The sequence below is a fragment of the Gouania willdenowi genome, chromosome 3 (genome assembly GCF_900634775.1).
Source record: "Gouania willdenowi chromosome 3, fGouWil2.1, whole genome shotgun sequence".
NCBI classification, from domain to species: domain Eukaryota; kingdom Metazoa; phylum Chordata; class Actinopteri; order Blenniiformes; family Gobiesocidae; genus Gouania; species Gouania willdenowi.
The window spans coordinates 38073479-38101380 of NC_041046.1; the positions used below are offsets into that span (position 1 = coordinate 38073479).

The 27902-nt window shown below is 35.3% G+C and overlaps 2 protein-coding genes and 1 long non-coding RNA gene across 5 annotated transcripts in view; all 3 read right to left on the reverse strand.

Moving 5' to 3' along the window:
• LOC114460559 (uncharacterized) lies at positions 1-2137 on the reverse strand. Of its 2 annotated transcripts, XR_003673673.1 has the most exons (4): positions 832-2137; positions 423-759; positions 109-205; positions 1-40 (listed from the first exon to the last, which is right to left on the reverse strand). It is a non-coding gene; the product is annotated as an uncharacterized LOC114460559 (long non-coding RNA). The 2 variants fall into 2 exon arrangements; XR_003673671.1 differs by having other exon boundaries at positions 423-2137.
• Positions 2138-13662: 11525 nt separating this feature from the next.
• On the reverse strand, positions 13663-15033 carry rxfp3.3a1 (relaxin family peptide receptor 3.3a1). The gene has a single exon (XM_028440791.1). It carries the CDS (start codon positions 14748-14750, stop codon positions 13761-13763), a length of 990 nt encoding a protein of 329 aa, XP_028296592.1. The 5' UTR covers positions 14751-15033; the 3' UTR covers positions 13663-13760.
• Positions 15034-22502: 7469 nt separating this feature from the next.
• The window catches only part of LOC114461199 (E3 SUMO-protein ligase PIAS1-like), a 77825-nt gene continuing 72425 nt past the window's right edge, over positions 22503-27902 (reverse strand). For both annotated transcript variants that reach the window (XM_028443106.1, XM_028443105.1), the window contains 3 exons: positions 27616-27755; positions 26527-26567; positions 22503-24432 (listed from right to left, as the gene is read on the reverse strand). In XM_028443106.1, coding sequence (XP_028298907.1) covers positions 24103-24432; positions 26527-26567; positions 27616-27755 — 511 coding nt within the window. In that variant the 3' untranslated portion in view covers positions 22503-24102. The remainder of the gene's footprint in view (positions 24433-26526; positions 26568-27615; positions 27756-27902) is intronic.

A 27902-nucleotide genomic window follows, 5' to 3' on the forward strand; every position in this document is an offset into this window, starting at 1 on the left:
CGTCGTGAGCCTCAACCCCAGTCATCACAGCTTCATCCAGCTAAGGAAGGTTAGATTAATTTAACAATGTAAATTTGCACACTCAATTTATTTTTTATGATCACTTACTTCTCTCTGCTACCTCCAAACACTCAGACTTTTTTTTCTCAATTTTCTCCAGGTCCATGGTGGTGGCCTCTTCCGAAAACAGTGTCAAATCATCATCCTATTTACGTAAACAAAAAAACAGTTACACAAAATGTAACCTTAGCAAGAGTAAAAACTGCTAGCAAAACAAAGTTCTTTTTAGCATCTAACCACAAGTACAAAGGAGCAGCAAAACAGTGCAATACAATGTACATTTTGTACAACATCATTACTTGTAAGTGTCCTAGATAGACAGTATGAATAAAAATGTATATAAATGCATATACAATTTGTACCTGATAATTTGAGAGGTCACCCCAGGCTTTCTCCTTAATGGCCACAAACGTAGAGTTGTCATTTTGATGTGGTTCTCAAATTTGGTAAGTATTGGTAGGATGAGGATTTATTTGACTTGTTTGTCAGTTGACATGGTCAAAGTGGACGTGTACCATTATTCACAGCACACTGACATTTCTTGGCTTTTTTGTAGTCATCCTTCAATGTCATTTGGTTGTAGTCACGTAGGAACAAATTAACCTGTGAGCATACATCAGCTAGGACTTACACATGAGAAAAAGGACCTGGATTAAGTAACAGCACAATTAGGTGCTCATCATAATGCAAAAATGGGACCTGGTTAGTTAATCATCAAAACGATGCAAAAAGGACCTGGTTAGTTAATCATCAAAACGATGCAAAAAGGACCTGGTTAGTTAATCATCAAAACGATGCAAAAAGGACCTGGTTAGTTAATCATCAAAACGATGCAAAAAGGACCTGGTTAGTTAATCATCAAAACGATGCAAAAAGGACCTGGTTAGTTGGTCATCAGAACAATGACCTGGTTAGTTGGTCATCAGAACAATGACCTGGTTAGTTGGTCATCAGAACAATGACCTGGTTAGTTGGTCATCAGAACAATGACCTGGTTAGTTGGTCATCAGAACAATGACCTGGTTAGTTGGTCATCAGAACAATGACCTGGTTAGTTGATCAGAACAATGCAAAAAGGACCTGGTTAGTATGTCATCAGAACAATGACCTGGTTAGTTGATCAGAACAATGACCTGGTTAGTTGATCAGAACAATGCAAAAAGGACCAGGTTAGTTGATCAGAACAATGCAAAAAGGACCAGGTTAGTTGATCAGAACAATGCAAAAAAACCAGGTTAGTTGATCAGAACAATGCAAAAAGGACCTGGGTTTAAAGCAATGCAAAACAGGAGAAGGTGATGGCAAAGGCAAGACCTTTTTCAGCAACATATTTAAAGAGATCAGGGTTAGCAAGGGGCACATCAGTCAAAACTGTGGCTGTACAGTCATGTACACATGAGAAAAAGGACCTGGATTAAGTAACAGAACAATTAGGTGCTCATCATAATGCAAAATCGGGACCTGGTTGGTCGGTCCATCAGAACAACGACCTGGTTGGTCGGTCCATCAGAACAACGACCTGGTTGGTCGGTCCATCAGAACAACGACCTGGTTGGTCGGTCATCAGAACAATGACCTGGTTAGTCGGTCATCAGAACAATGACCTGGTTAGTCGGTCATCAGAACAATGCAAAAAGGACCTGGTTAGTTGATCAGAACAATGGAAAAAGGACCAGGTTAGTTGATCAGAACAATGCAAAAAAGGACTTGGTTTAAAGCAATGCAAAACGGGAGATATTGATGGCTAAGACAAGACCCGTTTCAGCAACATATTTAAAGAGAAGATCAGGGTTAGCAAGGGGAACATCAGTCAAAACTGTGGCTGTACAGTCATGTTTGAGTAACAAGGTTTAAGGTTGTGCACCTTCCCCTTCTACTCAAGTCTCAACCACTTACTACTTTTGTTAAGTAATGGCCTCAGGTCAAAGGGATGGAGGATCTATTCAAAACCAGCAATCAGCACAGCCAACACTATGGGACAAATAAGCATCACTTAACTATAAAGAAACATGGGTATAGGCCACTTGCAAGGAGAAAATGGGTTTAAATGAAGACTATTTTACTTGTAAACTGAGGTATTAACCTCAGTTAAAATAGGGTTTAACATTAGCAGACAAGTTGCAACAATAGCTGGAACAAATTGCAACACTAGTCATCAAAATAAAAATATTTAACATTAAATGAGAAACTGTAATTTTAGCTGGAAAATTAAAAAATATTTAACATGAGCTAAGACAAAAATTAGCCGGCAAAAAATAAAAAACAAAATTAGCTGAGAAATTATAACATTAGCCGGCAAAATAAAAATCTTTAACATTAGCTGAGAAAAATTATAGCTTTAGCCAGCAAAATAAAAATAATAAACATTAGCTTAAACAAATTATAACAGCCAGCAAAAAAAAAATAATAACATGAACTGAAACAAATTATAAGAGGCAGCAAAACAAATAATTAGCTGAGAAATAACATTAGCAGCCAAAATAAAAATGATTTAACGTTAGCTGACAAAATGCAAAGTTAGCCGGCAAAAAAAATAAATCTTTAATTACATTAGCTGAGACAAATTATAACATTAGCCGACAAAATAAATATACTTAACATTATCATACACCAAAAAAATAGCCGGCAAAAAAAATAAAATTAGCTGAGAAATGATAACATTAGCTGGCAAAATAAAAATCTTTAACATTAGCTGAAACAAATTATAACATTAGCCGGCAAAATAAAAATCATTTAATATTAGCTGAGATAAATTATAGCTTTAGCCAGCAAAATAAAAATATTAAACATTAGCTTAAACAAATTATAACAGCCTGCAAAATAAAAATAATAAACATTTGCTGAAAAATTGTGACATTAGTAGGCAAAACAATTTTTTTAAATTACATTAGCTGAAACAAAATATAACAGCTGGCAAAATAAAAAAATATTCAAACATTAGCTGCCACAAAATGTAAAATTAACCATCAAAAAAGAAATATTTAACATTAGCTGCAACAAAATGTAAAATTAACCATCAAAATAAAAATGATTTAACATTAGCTGAGAAATTATAGTTTTAGCCGGCAAAACAAAAATATTTTACATTAGCCGAGAAATTATAACATTAGCCGGCAAAATAAAAATATTAAACATTAGCTTAAACAAATTATAACATTAGCCTGCAAAATTAAAATATTTAATATTAGCTGTGACAAATCACATTAGCCGGCAAAATAAAAATATTTAACATTAGCTGAGGCAAATTGTAACATTAACGAGCAAAATAAAAATGATTTAACATTAGATGAGACAATGCAACATTAGCTGGCAAAAAATGTTCATTTAACTTTAGCTGAAACAAGTTGAAAATTTAGCCGGGAAAAAAACATTTTTACATTAGCAGAGAAATTTTAACATTAGAAGGCAAAATAAAAAAATATTTAACATTAGCTGCAACAAAATGTAAAATTAACCAAAATAAAAATTATTTAACAATAGCTGAAACAAATAGCTTTAGCCTGCAAAATTAAAATTTTACACATTAGCTGAGACAAATTACAACAATTGCGGCAAAATAAAAATATTTAACATTAGCTGAGAAATTGTGACATGAGCCGGCAAAATAAAAGTACTTAACATTAGCTGAAACAAGTTAGAACAGCCAGCAAAATAAAAATATTTAATATTAGCTGAGGCAAATTGTAACATTAACCAGCAAAATATAAATGACTTAACATTAGCTGAGACAGAACGCAACATTAGCCAGCAAAAAAAAAAAAAAAAAAAAAAAAAAAAAAAAAAAAAAAAAAAAAAATCACATTAGCTGAGACGTAACATTGACTGGCAAAATAAAAAAAATTTAACTTTAGCTGAAACAAGTTGTAAAATTAGCCTGCAAAAAAAAAAATTCCATTAGCAGAGAAATTAGCTGGCAAAACAAAAATATTTAACATTAGCTGAGAAATTGTGACACGAGCCGGCAAAATAAAGTACTTAACATTAGCTGAAACAAGTTAGAACAGCCAGCAAAATAAAGAAATATTTAACATTAGCTGCAACAAAATGTAAAATTAACCATCAAAATAAAAATGATTTAACATTAGCTGAGAAATTATAGTTTTAGACGGCAAAACAAAAATATTTTACATTAGCTGAGACAAATTTTAACATTAGCCTGCAAAATTAAAATATTTAATATTAGCTGAGACAAATAACATTAGCCGGCAAAATAAAAATATTTAACATTAGCTGAAACAAATTATAACAGCCAGCAAAATAAAAAATATTTCACATTAGCTGAGACAGAAGCTAGATTAGCCAACCAAAAAAAAAAAAAAAAAAAAAAAAAAAATTAGCTGAGAAAAATTATAACAGTCGGCAAAAAAAAAAAATTTACATTAGCAGAGAAATTGTAACAGACGGCAAAATAAAAATATCTAGCACTAGCTGAGAAATTAGAATATTAGCAGGCAAAATAAAAAAGTAACATTAGCTGAGACAAATTGTGACATTAGCAGGCAAAATAAAAAAATATTTAACATTAGCTGAGACAAATTATAACATTAGCCGGCAAAATAAAAGATTTAACATTAGCAGAGAAATTGTAACAGCTGGCAAAATAAAAATATTTAACATTAGCTGAGACAAATTATAACAGCCGGCAAAATAAAAATATTCAACTTTAGCTTTAACAAATTGTAACATTAACCAGCAAAAAAAATATTTTACTTTAGCTGAAACAAAATATAACGGCAAAATAAAAATATCTAGCATTAGCTGAGAAATTAGAATATTAGCAGGCAAAATAAAAAAGTAACATTAGCTGAGAGAAATTGTGACATTAGCAGGCAAAATAAAAAAATATTTAACATTAGCTGAGACAAATTATAACATTAGCCGGCAAAATAAAAGATTTAACATTAGCAGAGAAATTGTAACAGCCGGCAAAATAAAAATATTCAACTTTAGCTTTAACAAATTGTAACATTAACCAGCAAAATAAAAATATTTAACATTAGCTGAAACAAATTATAACAGCCATCAAAATAAAAAATATTTAACATTAGCTGAGACAGAACCCAACAATAGCCGGCAAAACAAAAAAAAAAAAAAAAAATCACATTAGCTGAGAAAAATTATAACAGTCGGCGAAAAAAGAAAAAATTACATTAGCAGAGAAATTGTAACAGCCGGCAAAATAAAAATATTTAACATTAGCTGAAACAAACTAACATTAACTGGCAAAATAAAAATATTTTACTTTAGCTGAAACAAAATATAACGGCAAAATAAAAATATCTAGCATTAGCTGAGAAATTAGAATATTAGTCAGCAAAATAAAAAAAATTAACATTAGCTGAGACAAATTGTGACATTAGCAGGCAAAATAAAAAAATATTTAACATTAGCTGAGACATTGTGACATTAGCCGGCAAAAAAAAGTACTTAACATTAGCTGAAACAAATTGTAACAGCCGGCAAAATAAAAATATTTAACATTAGCTGAGACAAATTATAACATTAGCCGGCAAAATAAGATTTAACATTAGCAGAGAAATTGTAACAGCCGGCAAAATAAAAATATTCAACTTTAGCTTTAACAAATTGTAACATTAACCAGCAAAATAAAAATATTTAACATTAGCTGAAACAGAACCCAACAATAGCCGGCAAAAAAAAAAAAAAAAAAAAAAAAAATCACATTAGCTGAGAAAAATTATAACAGTCGGCGAAAAAAGAAAAATTACATTAGCAGAGAAATTGTAACAGCCGGCAAAATAAAAATATTTAACATTAGCTGAAACAAACTAACATTAACTAGCAAAATAAAAATATTTTACTTTAGCTGAAACAAAATATAACGGCAAAATAAAAATATCTAGCATTAGCTGAGAAATTAGAATATTAGTCAGCAAAATAAAAAAATTAACATTAGCTGAGACAAATTGTGACATTAGCAGGCAAAATAAAAAAATATTTAACATTAGCTGAGACATTGTGACATTAGCCGGCAAAATAAAAAGTATTTTACATTAGCTGAGACAAATTATAGCAGCCGGCAAAATTAAAATATTTTATATTAGCTGAGAAATTATAACATTAGCCGGCAAAATAAAAATATTCAACTTTAGCTGAAACAAATTGTAACATTAACCAGCAAAATAAAAATATTTAATATTAGCTGAAACAAATTATAACAGCCAGCAAAATAAAAAATTTAACATTAGCTGAGACAGAATGCAACATTAGCCAGCAAAAAAAAAAAAAAAAAAAAAGAAAAATTTACATTAGCAGAGACATTGTAACAGCCGGCAAAATAAAAATATTTAACAATAGCTGAAACAAATGTAATATTAACCGGCAAAATAAAAATATTTAACATTAGCTGAAACAAACTAACATTAACAGGCAAAAATAAAAATATTTAACTTTAACTGAAACAAAATATAACGGCAAAATAGAAAGATCTAGCATTAGCTTAGAATTTAGAATATTAGCCAGCAAAATAAAAAATTTAACATTAGCTGAGACAAATTGTGACATTAGCAGGCAAAATAAAAAAATATTTAACATTAGCTGAAACAAGATGTAAAATTTACCAGCAAAATTAAAAATACTTAACATTAGCTGAGACATTGTGACATTTGCTGGCAAAATAAAAGTACATAACATTAGCTGAAACAAATTGTAACATTAACCGGCAAAATAAAAACATTTAACTTTAGCTGAGACAAATTATAACATTAGCTGGCAAAATAAAAATATTTAACATTAGCTAAAACAAATTATAACATTAGCCGGCAAAATAAAAAAATATTTAACATTAGCTGAGAAATTGTGACATTAGCCAGCAAAAAATATATATATATTTATCAGCTGAGACAGAATGCAACATTAGTCAGCGTAATAAATATATTTAACCTTAGCTGAGACAGAATGCAACATTAGTCAGCAAAATGGTGATTTTTTAACCTTAGCTGGAAAATATACAATGGACATTTTAACATACATAATGGCTCATTTTAGATCCACAATGAATCTTACAATACAATAGATACTTCAACGTATGTATAACAGATCATTTTTACATAAGTACAATGGTCAATTATAACTTTTACAATGGATCATTTTTTTTACATACAATTAATATATTAACATGTGAACAATAGATAATTTTAACATAGGTACAATAGATGAATCCACAGCCTATGTGATGAAGGTACTGGAGAGGTTAGTCCTGGTTTTTCTTAGATTGCAGGTGAGTTCTCTTCGAGTCTTGTCAGTCAGTGTGGGTGAGATCTCCGGGCACTTTTTAGGATGCCACTTTCTTAATTTTGACTAGTCACATTTGTAGTCTTCATCCATGGTTCTTTACAGTTTCTTCTTAAAATTAGCACTTTTTTAAATACGCAATTCTTCTGAAAATGTACGATTTACAATTTCTTAATTCTTCTGAAAATTTGCAATTTCAAAGTTATTATTCTTCTGAAAACTCGCAATTTCAAAATATAATTCTTTGTAAAATTCGCAATTTCAAAATTATAATTCTTTTTAAAATTCGCATTTTTGAAAATTTAATATTTTTTTTTTGGTTTTTCATAGCATTGAAAATCGATCGCCATGAACTTTATTAACGACATGGGAAAGGAGTATAGGAGGTAACTTAAAACGAGAGGGGAAAGCTTTAAAACAGTTTTTTGCTTATTTCAGAACTCTGAATTAACAAATAATGACTCTGCTAGTTGGCGCTCAATTAAAAAATGTAAGTTTTGGTGGCAAAATTCGTCAAGTTTTGGTGGCAAAATTCGTCAAGTTTCGGTGGCAAAATTCGTCAAGTTTCGGTGGCAAAATTCGTCAAGTTTCGGTGGCAAAATTCGTCAAACCTAGTTTATATTAAGACAATATACAATATATAGTATAACAATATACAGATGCTTAAACTATGACCTGTGAAAACCTGTGAAAGCAAAAACAGCAGAAACATTTGGGCGGGTTGTGGTGTGTGTACCACAACACCAATTGTAGATTAGCGATGTTAAGTCAGTTTAAACACAAAGCATGACTCTGCAACTATTGTGTTAATGAAACCATATGGTTGTATTAAAACTGTTATTTATGATCAAAAATAAAAGCTATGACTTAACAACAGTGTGCCACTAAAACTAGCATGTGTGCACTACTTAATATCATGTGAATGGGGTCGTAAGGTGCCGGTTGTTAAACCAGAGTGTCAAACATTTAGCAGAAAACATAAATATGAATTTAGGTTTCCTTTGTATGTTGTAAAAGGTCAGTTTAATAAATTAAAAACACTTTAGTGTGTGAATACTGTTCACTAAAAAAGACAAGTGTATTTACAAATAATTTTAATGTTAGTTAATTTTGCTGTGTCTAGCTTTGAAGTGAAATGAGTTGGACACCCCTGGTTTAATAAATAGATTTTCGTACTATGCGGCGATTTGAGAACGACGACCAGGGTTGGCTCACGACCAGGATTGAGCAACGACGTCCAGGGTAGACCGGCGACGCCTCCAGGGTAGACCGGCGACGCCTCCAGGGTAGACCGGCGACGCCTCCAGGGTAGACCGGCGACGCCTCCAGGGTAGACCGGCGACGCCTCCAGGGTAGACCGGCGACGCCTCCAGGGTAGACCGGCGACGCCTCCAGGGTAGACCGGCGACGCCTCCAGGGAAGACCGGCGAAGCCTCCAGGGAAGACCGGCGAAGCCTCCAGGGAAGACCGGCGAAGCCTCCAGGGAAGACCGGCGACGTCCAGAGTTAACTGACAAGTCCAGTTGATCGACGACTAGAGTTAAACGACATTCAGGGTTAAAGACGTCTAGAGTCTACCTTAGTCTAGAGTTAAACGACGTCCAGAGTAGACCGACGTCCAGGGTTAACGACGTCTAGAGTCTACCTTAGTCTAGAGTTAACCGACATCCAGAGTGAACAGACGTACAGCGGCCGTTGGAGATCAGAAAGAGCGACCGTCTGCGCATCCACAGTTTAAATTAGTTTGTCTCATCAGGATAATGAGCTACACCTGTGAGAGGTGCTGCTGCGGAACCGCAATCTAAACCGTTCACTCTCATGCTGCATTCAAGGACCCTTGGAACTCTCCGACCTCATCCAACTCAAAACTGTCTCAATGATATATAAAGCAAGCAAAGCTAAGCGAAGTTAACAAATAATCAATACTTGTATGGAGGTAGCTTTGTGTCTTTATTGTTCAATTAAAAAAAAAAAAAAGCTTTCAATCAAGAAGAAAAAAAAACTTCAATAAAAAAAAACCTTTTCAATCGAAAAACGTTTATTTCAATAAAATATTTTCAAAGAAAAAAAGTGTTCAAATGCAAAAACAAAATTGAGACCCACATAACATATTTAAAATGTTTTTTTCTAAATTTAATTTTTTTTATTTAATTTTTTAATTGAAGACATCTTTTTTTATTTGAGCCATATTATGGGTAGTAGATGTGTCTTTATTATTCAATCAAATAATAATAATAATAATTCAACCAAAAAACAAAACACTTGAACACTTTTTTTTTATTGAAAAAAAAATATATATATATATATATATATATATATATATTTTTTTTTTTTTTTCAATTAAAAAAAGTGTTCAAATGCAATTATTTGGGTCTCAACTTTTTTTCTGTAAAGTAAACTTTTTTTGATTGAAGTTTTTTTTTTTTTGATTGAATAATAAAGACAAATCTACCTCTTATACATTCCTGCGGAAGTTGAAGTGTTTCGATGTACTTAATGAAGTCTTTTTAATGTACTGTAATGTACTTTAAGACTACGATACGGTGGCTGAGAAGTGCAGAACACATTTACAAATACCAAAACAAATTTGCATTTTTGAGTCAAACACTTTTAGAAATGCCACAACAAATGTACAAATTAAAAAAAAAATAATTTACATGAATAGCTGAAAAACAAAATTACAAATAGCAAAACACTTTTACAAATGTTGAAACAGATTTACAATGGCGCATTATAAGTGTGAAAGTGTTTCCGTATTTGTTCATTTATTTTGACCAAAGTATTGTACTGGTGTTCATTATTTTGCACTGTCCTCTCCACATAAACAAATACAGTAAAGTAATGTCTGTAACAAAATGCCGTGTCTTTTATTGACGGTCTTTTGATATTTTCCTTTGATTTGATGGTTTGATGGTCCATCTGTCAAAGACAAAAAATAGTTTCCACAGAATTGTTCAAATCTGCTCCAAAATAAGTGGAGTTCAGCAGAGATCTGAATTATTTTTGGGAGAAACAGGTGGTCAAAAAAGCTAAAGGAATGATGTCCCAACATGATCACATACTGTACTCTAAGTTTATTTTAATGTCCTCAGGCCGTCGCTTTATCGCACCCTGTATAGGACTGGTGTCAAACTCATGGCCCGGCAGCCAAATCAGGCCCTTTGGAGCAACCAATTTGGCCCGCAGGAGAAAGTAAAAATTACAGAGAAAACATTAATCATTGTGTAAATGAAACGCAACAATATTTGCAGGGGCTCACAGTTTTCCCGGTCATCATGCTTATGTCGCATGATTGTAGTCATTTTTATTGATGGAACGGTTGAAAAAAACTCTTAACCCTTAATTAAATAGAAATTGGTCACAAAATCTAGGAAATTTAAAGTGAAGATCCTGTTGGGATTCATATATGTCATATATTGCTTGGATATTGTTAGTATTTTTTTTTTTTTTACATATTTTGGATTTTATGTGTACGTAGAAGTGCAAACTAGGGCACAATAATCTGTTGCAATAACTTGTTTTCTTGTAGAAAACCTGTGGCCCCCCTGAGATCAAACTACGCTGGTTTTGGTCCCTGAACTAAAATGAGTTTGACACCCCTGGTAGGAGAACAAATCTACTGTATATGCAAAGTCTTTTATTCCTTTTGCCATCAGGCTGTTAAACCTGGACAGGAATCTCATGGACTGATATATTTGTATTATTTATTTTGTTTTTCCCCTGTGGATGCTGAACTACATGGTGGTTAAAAACTGATGTGGAAATGAGGATCTCTGTCAATGTACTGACGTTTATTTTTGTCTTTGTCTGCTGTTTTAAATGTATGTATGGCCTGGTAAACTGCAAAACTGAAATGCCATTTGGGATAAATAAAGTTGTCTAAATCTAGAAGAGGAATATAATTTAAGAGGGAAAACTACATTTCAAGACGCAACATACCAGAACAACACAACAATAGCAGGGGTTAAATTATGGAACTGCCCAATGAATGAAATACAACAAAACAGCAACATAAACCAATTAAAAAAGCTTTTTAAATCATATATTGTTAATAAATTTAAGAGCGAAGAACAACAATTTTGCAGACGACAGCAATAATATATAATATGTATTTATAATGGTAAAAAATATATATTAATACTTACTCAATAAACATAATAAAATGTATATATTGGGGTAGAGTATATTATGAATTTAATTATTGTGACACTATATTTTGTATTTAAAATGTAATTAATTAAATTTGTGTAAGAAATATGAATATTATGTACATGCATGTGTATACATCTATGTATGTGTGTATGTATATGTATATATGTGTGATGTGCATGTATGAACTGTATATAAAAAACTTTGTGTAGGATATACAGTATACTGAATGTGTATTGTAAAAATAATAATATTGGTTTGCTAATTCTTTTTTTTGTGATATTATTGAGAGCAGTGATTATCAACTGGTGGGTCGGGGCCCAAAAGTGGGTCGCATACCTTTACTGGGTGGGTCATAAAGAGCTGCTCAAAAATGAATAAATACTTAATGTCTCTCATGGCGTGCTGTGAAATATATAGATTTATGTTTTAAAAACTGTAATTTGGTTGGTTGGATTGTAAAAAAAAAAAATAAATTCAAAAATATCGTGTGTCAAAATGTGGGTCCCAGGGTGAGACTAGTTGAGAACCCCTGGTCTAGAGAACCTTGTTTTTTTGTAATATGGTAGGTGTGTATAAGCTTTTGCTTCAATTTTCACCCTTTTCGGCTAATTAGTTAGACAATTGAGTGTTGTTTGTTCTGTTTTTTTTTTTTGTTTTTTTTTCTGAAGAAATAATGCCAAAATAAAATTCAAGTTGAATTCAAATATCAAATTCAAATGCTGCCTTTCCGGGGGGTCAAAACTCCTACTTCAAAGTGTTGCAAATGCAGCACATCAACAAATAGCACTAAGCGAGCATTAGCATTTACTGAGCATTAGCATTAGCCTAGCAATAGATATTTGCCTAACAATAGCATTAACCTAGCGTTAGTATTAGCCTAGCATCAACACAAACCTAGCATTAGCATTAACCTAGTAATAGCATTGACCTAACATTAGCATTAGCCTAACATTAGCATTAGCCTAGCATTGGCCTAGTAATAGCATCAACACTAAACTAGCATTAGCAATAACGGAACATTAGCATTTTTCTAGCAATAGCATTAACCTAGCATTTGATCTAACCTAGCATTAACATTAACCTAGCGCTAGTATTAACCTATGGGTGAATGGTGGATTAGTGGTTAGCACTTCCTCCTCACAGCAAGAAGGTCCTGGGTTCAAGCCCTGGGGTGGACGCTTGGATCTTTGTCTGTGTGGAATTTGCATGTTCTCCCCATGCTGCATGGACTTCCTCCAGATACTCCTGCTTCCTCCCACAATACAAAAACATCACTGTTAAGTTGATTGAAGTCTCAAAATTGCTCTTAGAAATTCAGGTGAGTGTAAGTGGTTGTTTGTCTGTTGCCCTGCGATGGACAGCATCAGCCTCAGGTAGGCACCAGCAGAGCCCTGTGACCCTGAAATAGGACAAAGTGGGCCTGAAAATTGATGGATGGATGGATAGCATTAGCCAAGCATTAACACTAAACTGGCATTAGCATTAACCTAGTAATATCATTAGCCTAACGATACCATTAGCCTAGCAATAAAACAACCAACAAAGATGATAATTATTTGGTTTAGACTGTAGTGATGTGATGTTGTTTATTATCAGGTGCACAAACAAATGAAAAGGTCAAAACCAACAGATGCTCAGTTTAGAAAATAGAGGAAAGAAGAAGAGGAAGATGTCCTTCTGACATGTCAGAACCTCCACTGATAGTAGGTGGTGAACGGAAGAAGAAAAATAATAATGAGGATGCCTCCTTCACTAATAATAATAATAATAATAATTATTATTATTACTATTATATCAAAATTTGATATAATTATACTTGGGCCAGCATTAATAATTCTGGGGTAAAAGCATCAGGAAAGCTCGTCCATCACCCACACACCCACGCCAGGCTCATTCCTACACATTCACACACACACACACACACACAACTGTTGGAGGAGAAAAACAGACGGTATCCACGCAGTAAACGAACCTACGTCTGTGTGCACGGTTACAAACATCCACGACTTTATTATTACTCCACATAAAACTATTGCACGCATGTAAACAGTACATTTTAAACAATCACAGACAGACGTGGAAAGCTCATGTTCATTGTTCACCATTACGCACGGACTGTGAAGACACTTGTTATGTACAGGTTGGATGTTAACTCATCCAACAAACACTGCATGTTGTAATATTTATTTTTGCACAACTTGTTTAACCAGTCCATAGCGTCACAAACCAGTAAAATGACTTTTTCTTCGGGAAACAGACGTTTTTACGCACGTCTTTTTGAGGTCTCCGCGCGCGTTACCCTCCGCGCAACAGCGCCCTGAGCTTGTTCCTGAACTCCTGCCTCATCAGGCAGTAGATGATCGGATTCAGGCAGCTGTTGGTGTGCGCCAGACACACAGTGAGCGGGAACACGTACGTGTGCACCACATAGTAGGCTTTGTCCCAGTGCGCCGCGTTGAGTTTGACCAGCACGCTCCACAGAGTGATGGCCTGGTTCGGCATCCAGCACAGAAAGAAGGACAGAACCACGATGGTGATGGACCGGGTCACCTGAGATCTGCGTCTGGAGTTGCTGGTTTTCATAGTCCTTCTACGGATGAAGCGCAGCAGCGAGATGTAGCTGATGGACACGATGGACATGGGGAGGACGAAGCCCACCACGATCTTTTGGATGTGGTAAACCGCTAACCAGTACTGCCCCCCGGGGAACCTGAGCAGACACAGCTTCTCTCCGGTCACAAAAGTCACTGTGGAGAAGATGGAGGTCGGTGCCGTGGCCAGAGTCGCCAGAGTCCAGATCATGAGGCTGACCCACCGGGAGGAGGTGCCCGGTCTGTGCGCGCTGCTGCTCTTCAGCGCCGAGGCCACGGACCAGTAGCGCGTGACGCTCATGGCGGTGAGGAAAAACACGCTGGCGTACATGTTCATCACTGTCACCGACAGGATAATCTTACACATGGCGTTTCCAAACGGCCAGCTGAAGTCCAACATGGTGTCCACAGCCCAGAAGGGCAGCGTGAGCACGAACTGCAGGTCCGTCACCGCCAAGTTCAGCACGAAGAAGTTCACTGTGGACTTCCTCCTCTCCTCCCGGACCCGGAGTAAGAAGAGAACCAAGAGGTTTCCGATCAGCCCCGCCGCGCACACCACGGAGTAGATCACGCAGATGAGGAACCGGAGCAACGGGCTTCCGTCTGCGCTCACATCGATGTCCTCCAGCCTCTTGAAGAGCTCCAGCTCAGACACGGTCCAGTTCACACACGCACTTTCGTTTCCTTCACACATCCTGGCCAAAGAAAAATCCCCCCGATCTGGAGCGCTCAGTTCTTTTGGCTACAGATGTGTATGTGAGCACAGCTGGATGGTTTCACGCTCTTAACGCACTCTCACTATCAGTCTGTGCGTAACCAAGCGCGTTCTCCAGCACAATGTCCATCTAAAAACAACTTTTCCGTGCGCACAGCGACCAGACCCCGTTGATCATCATCTCAGCCTCTAACGGTGAAGCTGCAGCATCCAGAGGAAACACCAACTGCATCTACAGAGGCGTGCGTAAAGACTGTGGGTCTAGAACTGGAGAGAAGCTGCTCCAGACGACTCTCTGTTGCCACCATGTGTTCACATTAAAGCGCAGCGGGTCACATGGAGCCATTGATCAGTTCTTTTTTTTTTAACACCAATAGCCCGGTAGGGCAGATATGTAGCAATATTAGTTCACTTCTGGAAGAAAGCATGAAAGTATGAATTCAGAATCAGAAAAGACTTATTCGCAAAGTACAGTTTAAAAACAGTACAAGGAATTTAACTCGGTGGTTGGTGTGAAGAACAAGAAAGAACAAAACAAAACCCCCAGAAATAATAATAATAATAATAATAATAATACAATGTAAAGGATAAGGATAAATGTATACATATTCACAAGTGCTGCAGGTAACATTATCTTTATGGAAACAGGTAATATTACAGGTAATATTGTCTTTCTGAAATAAAAAAAATGAATCATTTGTTACATTCATTTAAATGTTTACCTCCATCAAAAGTTTGGGTTTGATGATCATTGTACACGTTGACAAGTGCTGCAAAAATAAACAAATAATCATCAGAATAATGGTTATGCATGTGTAGTGAGGTGAGTTGCATATTTCCTAGTGTCCTTGAATGCCGCATTACTGCATGTGCCACTCCCTGCTCCTGTGTGGACCTTAATGACGTCATCTAGACCACCTTGGTTTGGTCATGGCTGAACTGTTGCTTGGTTTGGTGTGACAGGGATGTACAGTAAGTAGCTCTTTCTTTTATTAGAATGTCTGTTTAATTATGAAGAACATTAATATTGGCCTGTGTTTGAGAGACTTTACCCTGAGAGTCAAGTGGTGCTGGAACACAGTGAGCCAGGTATATAACTATTAAAAAGCTAACATAATATAGCAGTGAATGTTCACTGTTGATGCTAATTCATTAATAATGCTAGTGTTTTATGCTCCACACTTAACCATTAAGTCACTTGATTTGTTTTATAAAGTTTTTTTTTTTTGTGTTACTTATTTAATTTGCTGTGTTTTTAGTTTGGTTTAATAATTCCTTCATGATTTGGATAAGCCAGTGTTTGTGTTGTGCTAATAATAATATACTTATTTTATATTGTTAAGACTTGTAAATAAAGATTATGATCTGTGTTCATTGTGGGGTTTACCGGGCGTTCTTTAATAGAGAACCCTCTTTAGTTATTTACTTATTTCTCTTTTCCTCTAATTTGAGGTTTAATCGTTAGGCTTAGCTTAAGTTTCTGTTGGTTACAGACCAGTGGGCCTGTGGCCCCGCCCTCAGACTATGTACAGTTAGCAAATGAAGAAATAAATGAAAATGGATGTATTAATTTATGACAAATTTTAAAAGGCGTCTTTGTCATACACAGTTGTGGCTGCAAATAAAGAGCAATTTCACCCTTTCCATGTGTAAAGCGTTGTAGTGGCCATCTTATATCTATAACAATATTTTAAGCTATTTCATGACAATCCTTGTACCCAAAAACCTACATTTTGCCACAAAGATTATGCTTCTATAGTCTATATACAGTATATATATATATACATATTTACAAGTGCTGCAGGTACCATTGTCTTTATGGAAAGGGTAATATTACAGTTAATGTCTTTCTGAAAAAAATTGAAACATTTGTTACATTCATTTAAATATTAATCTACATCAAAAGTTTCATCTGTCAAACTCTTTGTTGCAAGAAAACAAAGGAAATTTTAACAGAATCAAAGTTATGGTAAGATTGAAATTTGTAATATGGATGGCGGCCATCTTGGATCTTGCTCTGAGCACAATTAACGGTATTTTAAGATGTATTATTGAATTCCTTGACCCTGAAAACCTATAATTCACCACTGAGATCATGCTTCAATGTCAAAAACAACCAAAGTTATGACATTCAAATTGGCAAAACGGATGGTGGCCATCTTGGATTTCTTAATTTTGAGTGGGAACCATTAGTTTGTTAACATAAATCCCATTAGAAATGGATGTAACATATACTCAAAAACACCCATGTACAAATTTCTCATGCTGTCTTCCAGAACATATGTTTGACAGATCTGCCAAGCTATGTTTTATGTCAAATCATAAGCCTTTGTTCCACCTGACTGATGGAAATCAGCAAAAATGATGGGTGTCCTGATCCAATATTGATGTCTGTCTGATATCAGCAAAAAAAGAGTATCTTGATGTTATTTTGATGTTGATCATTCTGGAAAAATTGACATATATTTGTATTAGATTTACAGAGGTTGGTTCTGTCGTCTAATTGACTTATTTATTTATTCATTTAAAATGTATGTAAATCATTGGTTTATAATGAATGGGTCAGTTTTCCCCATAATTGCTGACTAATGTTCTCTGAATAGCATCAGTTAATCAAGCCTTTTCTTACAAAATAACACGACTAATAGAAGTATGAATGATTCTATGGGGTGTCAAATGTAAAAACTCAGTCACTATTTCATAGCCAAAACATTTAGCTCACATTTTGCTAATTTCTTTCATTTTAAACGAATTCATGTAAAATAGCATGTTGTGTATCATTGTTAATGTGTAAACATGAAAAATGAATCTAAATGTTAATTTACACACAGAAATCCAGCTCATTCCTGTCGGCGTTGCTGTAGGTATGACAGTGAGCACAAATTAAGTGTGGATGCAGCAGTTTGTAAATTGTCTTTTTTAGCCTATAGGTCATTTATAACAAATTACTTCAATGAGAACAACTGTATAGTTTAACACCATGCCTCTTATTTTGAAAGGCTGAAAGTGTCAAAGAAAACGTTTTTTTTTTAGTCTTAACGCAAGTAGCCGACAGGAAGTTGTGAGAGTTTGGCTGCAGACCTGCACTGAGATGTGACCCATCCCGATGTGAGGAACAGAATGCACCTAAAAGCTGTTTGTAACCCACCATAAAACTAAAGAAAATGATAAACAAGATGAGCTGAAGTCATTTTTGTGGAGACGTGTCTACTTAGACATTGTTGAAACAGTCTTTATTCATTAGAATGTTGTATTTTTCACTCTATATTGCCCTGTAACAATATATTTATTGGAAAGAAAAAACTTTGCGTATTACTTAGCCTAACTACCATAACGACACTAACGGAGGCTAGCTCTAACTGGGCTAACTTTAGGATTAGCCCTAGACATTTTATTTAGATATATCATGACCATGGCTCAGGTGGTAGTGGGTCGTCTTCTGATCGAGAGGTTGGGGGTTCGATCCCAGTACCTGACTATGTGTCGAAGTGTCCATGGGCAAGACACTGAACCCTAAGTTGCTCCCAGTGGTTGACTAGCGCCTTGCATGGCAGTCCTGTCCCACTGGTGTGTGAATGTGAGAGTGATTGGGTGAATGAGCTGATATGTAAAGCGCTTTGAGACTGCTTCAGTGTGGTGATAAAGCACTATATAAAATCAAGTCCATTTACCATTTTACCATCTATGGGATAAGCGTGCCATTATGTGCGTGTGCACTTTTATGCATGTTCACTCAAATGTGCCATTTTCTTGCTCAAAGATCATAGAATTGAAGTTGCACCCATAATCAGGAAGCAGCAGTCACAGGAATAAGGTGGTCGACGCGAGAAAATATGTTGCTGTCGTAATCATATTTGAGTTGAGATCATTTACTTTGTAACTGCCATGAAAAGTCAATACAAATTGTATAATGCAAAATTGTAGAACCATATTACAGTTCAATTATTAAAATGTTTCAAGCTTTCCCACATTTTACCATTTAAAAAAAAAAAAAAAAAATCTCTAGGGGTATATTGACACAAAACAGGCTCAGATGCCCACACCAAAAATATTAAAACCTATAATTTCATTGATTAGGAAGCCTAACGAGGTAGATGATACTAGTTTTTAGTGTATTAAGCTGCAGATTTAGGGCCCTTTTATAGGAGATGCTAACAGAAAGCTAACACAAGAGGAAGGTTGACTTTTATTAGGTTATTTATTTCAGGTTCAGTATGTGATTAATTGTAATTGTCTTTCAGGGAAAAATTAATAATTGGAAAAAATGTCAGTCACCACGAACGTAATTGAGTGAACATAGATATTTGAAGATGTAATTGTAATGTTAAAATGTAATTGACCCTAACCCTGCTAGACATACACATACTCTGTGTAATGGTGTAACGCTCAGTGTGTGACAAGTCATCACATCATGTTGGAAAAAGGAAAAAATAAAAACTGGATCAAACGGCAGAATGCGTTTTATTACATCTAAACTTTTTCTACATAAACAGATAACATTCAATAAGTAAACAATTTATTCCAATGCAGTAATAAATATTCTCATCTGAGCCTCGGTGTCTTTGTACAAACTGGCGTTGTCACAGTCCAACTTTCCACCAAAAGCCTGGTTTTTCTTTTTCTTCTTCTTTACAAACCACGATCCTCAGGTCGAAGCCGTGAAACACAAACTGAACGTTTTAAGGCAGTGAGTGCAGATGTTGAGTCTGATCTGTACAGCTGTGCGACTCTTTGTTGACCTTTTTTTTTTTTTTTTTTTTTAAATTAATTACACCACTTTCCTTTTTCTAGAAAATATATAAATTACTTTATTCTCTCGCTCTGAACGGACACACAGAAGCATACAAATGGATATGGAACAGGTTTCGGTGGATTTTGACGCCTTTTCCCACTGATGTATTTTTACACCAGGCCACGTTTTCCCTTTTATTTCAGTCATTAAAAAAGTCACACTAACATAACCAATGTTTACCTTTAGTAAACATGTTTACCTTTAGTAAACATGTTTACCACTCATCCTTGCATTCAGTTTGGCAACTTCAAAACAAAAATAAGGAGAACCAAACAGAAGCTTCTCACTTAAAACAATAATACAATAAATAAACAGTGACATAAACACGTTTCAGCCACTGTGAGCTTCATGTTAAGTGTCTACAGAGTGCTGCTTAAAGGAAAAGAACAAAAAAAATATTACAATTTCACATTAGAAGTAGTTATTAATCTAAACGTTCAAAATAAAAGCACAAATGTGAGTTTAAACAGACAGTAAATCAGTGGTTCCCAAAGTTTTACTTTTTCCGTTGTGCCCCCCTTTGAAGAAGGAAAAACTGGATGAAAAAGTGGAACCTTAATTGAAAAAGTCACATTTTTTCTTCAAATTTTCAAAATAACATAAAATGTGCAATCCCAAATTTTAGAACAATGATAAAGTATTCTTACTGTCACCCCACAGTTTGATTATTGTTAATCAGCCATATTTGTATTTGATTTCTGAAGTCTCAATTTCATTACAATCCAATCTTTGATTATTAACAATTATTGATTTGATTATTGCTAAATTAATAATTTTCTACAATGTAATTTAAGTCACCAAATTAGGAAGACTCGCCTGGTTTGTATTACTAGTTAAAGAAAATGTAAATAATCTATAAAAGATTTTTTGAAATTTAAGAATTGTTTAATAACCATTGATAATAAAATTGTATAATCGATAATCTTTATTTTAAAGAATGTTCTCAAACTGTCCCAACCATAATAATTTCTTTTTTATTACTTTATTATTGCTGTTCTAAAGTATGCGATTGCACAATTGTATGTTACCTTTATGAGTGTAGAAGATAAAAAGTCACTTCTTTTTTTTAAACCTTTTTCAATAAAGGTTCAACTTTTGACCCATTTTGTTGGGATGGGGGCGTGTGTGTGTGTGTGGGGGGGCGTGTGGGGGGGGCAACAGAAACAGTTTGAGAACCTTTGCACTAAATAACAGTGTTAACATCAGGCAACTCTGCATTCATGTTTTTGAACTGTGGGAGGACAGTTCGTAGACTAAAAACTGAGCCGTTTCTGGCTATATGCAAACTATAATATTAGCCACTAGAGGGCCCCAAAGAGGAGTACTTGGCCTGATCTGATAATTAAATGTATCAGTTTTTATCCATAAAATGCTTTTAAATAAATAAATATAAAACATAAGAATAAAATAAAACACCTTCAAAAGCTGTGACTCAAGTTTTTATGTTTTCACTCTCAATAATTTTAAACACTAAATATTTATTGATTGACATATCGAGGATTGTCACTTATCTTGTTTGAGTGGCAAAACTTAAGATGTTGTTAAAAAAAAAGAAAAAAGGTTGTAACAACTGCAGCGTATTAAGTGTGTAATACACTTTATAAATATAAAAAAAAAGCAAACTTGTTGCCTAAAAAACATATTTAAGTAATCTGAGTCAACATAAGTTTGTTTTCTTTAGAGCAATGACTTTACTTTTTTTTTTTTTTTTTTTTAAAGTAAAGTACAGTTAAGGTTGTAGCAGTTTGTGGAGCATTTATTAAATGTATCTAATCTTGTTATGGTAGATCGAGGGATCCCAGTCCAGGATCGTGAGTAGGGCACAGAGTTAAAACGATAAAATCCCTCCTTTAGAACATTTGGCTAATCAGATCCAACCTGATTAAAATCAATAATAGGCATTGTTTTAATTGTTAATTGTTTTAATAATTGCCCATCTGAAAAATGAGCAATTACTAGATGAAGTGTATAAAACATAATTTGAAACTCTTCGCCAGATTGTGAAAAGTGTTGACATGACTCACAACAGCCTGAATATAATAACAAAGTTTGAAAGCTGGTGATAAAGAAACAGACAAAGGTTGTTATTCTGAATGAAGTGGTTTATATGATGTTTATAACTGAAGACCTTATGCAGCATGAATTTAACCAGGACTTAAAAAACGATTTGATCCATTTATGGAATTTGTAGATGTGTTATAGTTTGGTGTGCACACTGGTTTACTCCCACAGTCCAAAAACATTGAACAATGCACAGTAATTTCAGCCTAAAGAAAGAGAAATTAGGTTAAGAAAAAAAAAGAGAAATTGCTCATAAAGTTTCACACAAATCATAGAAATGTAGAGTTTGACGGTCATAGCTGTTGTAATTGTGCTCTCGCTCACGTTTGGAGATAAAAAGTCTGACCTGGATTAAACTGAATCCTTCAATGTGTGTGAATGATGCTTGTATCATGAAATAAACATAAAAAATAATAATAAAATAAAATAAATAAAAATAACACAAAAACAGTGACTTAGTTGGTAAAAAGGAACCAAAGAGAAAGACACACAGAACAACACATAACAGAGAGATGCTGTAAAATAAGCAGGTGTAGCTTAGTGAGGTTGTTGCCAGATTGGGCAAAAAAAAAGTAATCAAGGTGAGCAAACTGCTGTTATATTCAGGGTTGGGTTCAATTACAATTATGTCCATGTTCAATTATACCTCAATTATGATGACGGTAACCAATATTTTTTTCCAATTACAATTATTATTTCCCTCCGAAAGTTACAATTACAAGTTCAAATTTAATTAATCACAATTATTGAGCTTTTAATAAACAACAATATCAAAGTTAACCTTCCTCTTGAGCTAGCTTTCCGTTAGCATCTCTTATGATAATGAGTCAGTTTTGATCCATGTCTTAAATCAGCTGTAAAATACACTAAAAAAATATCATTTATCATCTAATCTGTTTCTCATCTCTTGGTTACCTTGTTAGGCTTCCTAATCAGTGAAAATATTTTTATTAATATTTTTAGTGTGGGGATCTGTCAGTGCACCCCTAGATTAAAAACAAATTTAAATGGTAAAAAATTATCCTCAAAAGTTTAGCATTTAATTAGATTGGATTTTTTATTATTATTACAATTACAAAGTCAATTATCTGAACTCAATTAGAATCAAATTACGATTACAAAAGAAACAGATTTTTTCACTTCCAATTATAATTACGTCATAAATGTAATTAATGATCAATTACATGACTACAATTATAATTGACCCCAACCCTGGTTATATTCACAGAGAATCAATAAAGAGTGATTGTTTCACTGGTGTTGGTGGAGTGTCAGGAGTGATGGTCTTATAAAAGGGTTGCCAGGTTGGCTGTTAGTCAGTCTGTGTTCAGTTTTGCTACATTCAGAGGGAAATCCTGGCGGCTGGAAATAAACTGAGGCAACATCGAGGTTCATCTTAAGACTTAACGACGGTCGGGCCTCGTCCAACGCGTGCCGTGCATGAACCGTTTCCTCAAAACGTGCACGTGTGACACGAGGCCCGCGTTTGCTTTTCACAGATATCAGTATAACAAAGTATTCTCTGAACTTTTCATCCACAAAAATGTTCAGCAATGTCGAAGCCAATCTGCACAAATCTGCAGAGAATACCAACAAAGGGAGGAGAAAACACACAGCGGGAAGATGTGGATGACATTTGAACACACACACACACACACACATGCACACACGTACAGGCACTAAGCTCGTTCACGTCTGCTACACGACATTAAATCCAACTAAACCCTACGCAGACACACCTGCGCGCTCCCCACCATTTGCTTTCATAGGTACCGTGTGTCACTTCTCTTCTGTTATTTTTTTTTTTGGCATTGTGCAAAAACAAAACGATGGGGGGGAGGGGGGACTCCCAAACTCAACTCTTTCAGTTCCAAACTCCACTTGGTGCGTATTATAAATAGTCTCAACAGAGTCTTGAACAACGTTGGAAATGAGGAAGTCAAAGTGAAAAATCCAAAATGGCTGAAAAGTTCCACCTGCACACTCCCACAGCGTCAACCTGAAGGTCAAAGGGAATGCATATATATTTATTCATATATATTTATATTTTTGACTGATAAATATCATACATAACTTAAAAGTGTAATAAAATAAAAGCACGATAAAGAAGTGTAGATTCGTCGACTTGACGGAGAACACACACTGTGAATCTGAGCAAAAAGGAACGATCTGGAAACGGTTCAAAAGGGAAGAAGAAAGAAAGAAAAAAAGATGATAATAAATCCACGTGGCAACAACTTCCTTCTTCCTCTAAAGCGGCAAACAGACGGGAAAATAAAAACGTGTCAAACTGACGTAGAAAAGTCTGACAGGAAACTCTGGTTGTGTTTGTGTAGCCTTCCTATCCTTCAGGTTTGTGCTGACTCATCAGAGTTCAGCTCTGCGTTCTGATCACAGTCTTACCCTGCAGTCACTCTGTGGTTGGGTCCGTGATTGGATGCGAGTCGGCCACCGGGCGCCGCCTCGGCTCTCCTCCTGTCAGTCCAACGATATGACATCGGGGATCCCGCCGTAGATTGCTGCCACGGCTGCTTCGGCCCCACCGCGCCCCCCCATCATCCCAGGGTGCGCGTGCGAGGAGTGGGCGTCGCGGAGGCTGCTGGAGGACACCAGGCTGCTGCTGCTCCCCGAGCTGCTCACGCCATTGGTTGGCAGCGTCAGCGAGGAGGCAGACGAGGAGCCCGATTGGTCGAGGAACAGCTGGGAGGTGGAAGAGGACGTGTTGTAGGGCAGGAAGCGGTTAAGGAGCAGGTCGTGGTCGTCAGAGGCAGAAGCGGCTGCCGCAGCAGCCATGACCATGTTGTAATGCTGAGGGAGGAACAGAGAGTTACTGGAGGTCAAAGGTCACGCATCACCTCACAGTCTGACACAGCCAATGACGAGTAAATAAATAACAAGTATCATTCATTTAAACCAGTGTTTTTCAGTCATTTTGAGCCAAGTTACATCTTTTTCTTATTTCTAACAAAACATGTCATTATCAATCCACATATATATATATATATATATATATATTTTATTAGTGAATACATTTTTAATAAATAAATATTTAATATTTACAAGGTTCCCACACTTTTTTCACAATGATTTTCCAAAACTTTTTGAAAATATTCTACTAAATTTCCATGATTTAGTTTTGAAGCGCTGTGATCTTTTTCTGTGTATGCATTTCCTGGCTTTTAGCGTACACCAGCTGAAGTGATTTTTATGTTTTATGAATGAGGCGGAGAGTGAATTTGTGTGAATTTGTGGGATCTCGTGATTCCCGCTCAATGATGCTACCGGTATGCAGCACGTTCACTTTGAGATAACGCTCAACATCTTTGGGGTTTAACATTTTTTAAACGTTAAAATAAAATAGGCTATGTTTTCCAAAACTTTTCCAAAACTGTTATAACAACATTCCATGATTTTTCAAGACTGGAAAATAGATTTTTCAAATTCCATAACTTTTCCAGGAATTTCATGACCGTGGGGACCCTGTATTTAAATACGATTAGGTGAAATTTTATATTTTCCCACGTCACACAAGTGGTTGAAAAACCCTGATTTAAACTATCGTAACAGATGAAAATGCAAGATTGACCTGAAAATTATTATGTGGGAAATATCTTTATTTCCTATTTAACAATTTTATTTTGAATTACACTTCCCCAAAAGTCAATTAGTCAGTTAATTTAAACTAATAATTATTTAAGCTCTATGAGCTTTCTGCCTCTTCCTGCACTGTATTGTATATCTATTTCTGTGATATTATACATTGTTTTTCAATTTTTCAAAATAGATACATTTTTTTTCTTCTAAAAGTTGGAAATAATTCTAATGGGTCATTTATTTTATTTTGTTATAAGAAATTTCAGGTGACCCCATTTTATCTTTTAATTCAGGCGACCACATGGTTGCATTCATTTAAAAGTGAAGACAAACGCACACAAAAAACAGAAGGATATTAATTGAAAAATCAGTAAACGTGTAAACTTTGTGAGGAAATGTAATTTTTCCACGGTAAGCTGTCCTAAAACGTCATCATCTTTTAGTGACTTAGAGAGAATTTTACAAGCTTTTATTTCCTTCTTTTTTCGATTATCATAATGCAGTGCACTGCCATCAGTAAGTGGGAATAAATCCCTTCAATCACGACTCCTCATTCGTTGCGATTATGCAGCCGTTAAGAAGCAGTTTCGAGTTAGTGACACAGAAACATAAAACACACATACAGCTGCTCCGTGAGTCCACAGACAAGTTGGCCTGTTTTCAAGTGTGCGCTGTTTGCTCACGTCTTTACAACATCCTGTTTTGGTCGGTGTTTTTTCGGTGAGAAAAGTGTTTTGGCTGAAAACCGAGAACTAACTTTTGGGCCATTTTCGGCAGAAAATTTTGGGTGGTCAGAATTTCGGTGCATTAATATTTATTGTTTCTAGCTATTTGTTTGCTAATATGGCTCAGTAATGTTTTTTTTCGGCTTTCAAATATTCAGCAGCAGCAGCGTCCTCGATAATCCAGTTGACCGTCGCCGGCGGAGAGGAAAGGCTGCTCTTAAAAGGAGTTCAAAGAGAACACAAGGAGGATCTGACTGTAAATACCACTGCTATTGAATTGTGTTAACAGAAGCTTGTGAGTTTTATTTGTCTTCCTGCTGTCACAAAGCACAGACCTCAGAGGCAGACGAGCGCTGCAGCTCTAAAGAGCAATGAGTGGCTCCAGTGAAAAGCTCTCATTTTCAAGTGAGTTTCTGAAGGATGACAGCAGGGAGGAGGTTTGTTTAAAAAGCACAAATCTGTGTCTTAAAGCACAAAAACGCAAGGTTTCTCTACCTGTAAAAACTGCGATATTTCACTCGCTTTAAGTGACTCACACAATGAACCTAACCACAGGAACAAGAACAACTGCTGTGAAACGTACCTGATGATTGTCTCCTTGAAGAAAAGAGAAGAAGTTCAACTCTGCAGAGGAAGAACAGGCAGTCAGAAATAAAAATCAACACACAAGGCTCAGGAGAGCTGACAAAAGAGCCTCAATGTCTAAGAGATAAAGATCTGCTGACAATCAGGAACCTACGGAAGAGGATTAGGGCCAATTTTGATGGAGAAAATAATTTTGGGCAAATCAAGAATAAAGTCGAAATGTCGAGAATTAAGTTTAAATATAATGTCAAGATCAACGTTCAAAAGACAAGATAAAAATTTAGAAAATAAACTCAAAATACAATATTGTGATAAAAGCTGAAGGTTTGCTAATGAAGTATAGCTTAACGCAGGGGTTTCATCTGGTCTCATCCTGGGACCCACATTTTGCCACGATCATTCAATCGTGGCCCATCATATATATTTTTTTTATAATTCAACCAACCAAATTTAGTTTTTCAAAAACATCTGTTGAAAACACACATCTTTTTTTAAAACATAAATCTATATATTTTTCTGTGCAACATGCATTTCATGTCCAACTTGAGAGACAATAAGTATTTATCTATTTTTGACCAGCTGTCCGCGACCCACCCAGTACGGGTCCACGACCCACCAGTTGAGAATCGCTGGTTTAATGCATTCATCGATAGACGGCATTTTGTAAACAGCCACGATCTGCCATTTGTTGTCATGTAGGGGTGGGAACCTCTGACGATACTGTGTTTATCGATATATTGGTCAGAAATCAATCTACGATAATCTATGACATAACAAGAAAAAAACGAATTAAGTGAAAAAATACAATTTTTATTTTATATCTTTGAAAGACAATAAATTGAAAAAGTGTCCTATGAACAGTGACACTATTTTAGTGCAACATTTCTGTAAATAAGTGTTAAAGCAAACCTTTAACTTTTATCACAATATTGTATTTAATATCGTCTTTTTGACTTTAATCTTGACATTTTGACTTTATTTTTGATTTGCGCAAAACTATTTCCTCCATCAAAATTGGCCCTAATCCTCTTCCGTAGAAACCAGATTTAATATTCCTTAGTGTTTGAATCTAATTTCCTAACATTACCTGATAGGTCGTTGGGGGTGTGGTAGTAGGGCCTGTAGTCCTGGATGAGGGGGGGCACGGGGGGGATGTAGCTGTTGTCCATGGACGGCATGCTGGGAGTGCGGCTCACAGGGGAAGCCTGGTGATGGAGGTTTAACACCCTGTAGTCACAGAGAAAAGACAAACAACAGAACAACAACTCATTTTCACAGAAAAAGAATAAGGAAGCTTGGTTTCACGTGTGCTTGAGTTTGTTTTCATCTTCAAAGGGAACAGAGTCCTTTTGATTCCCTGAGGACTGTTTATTC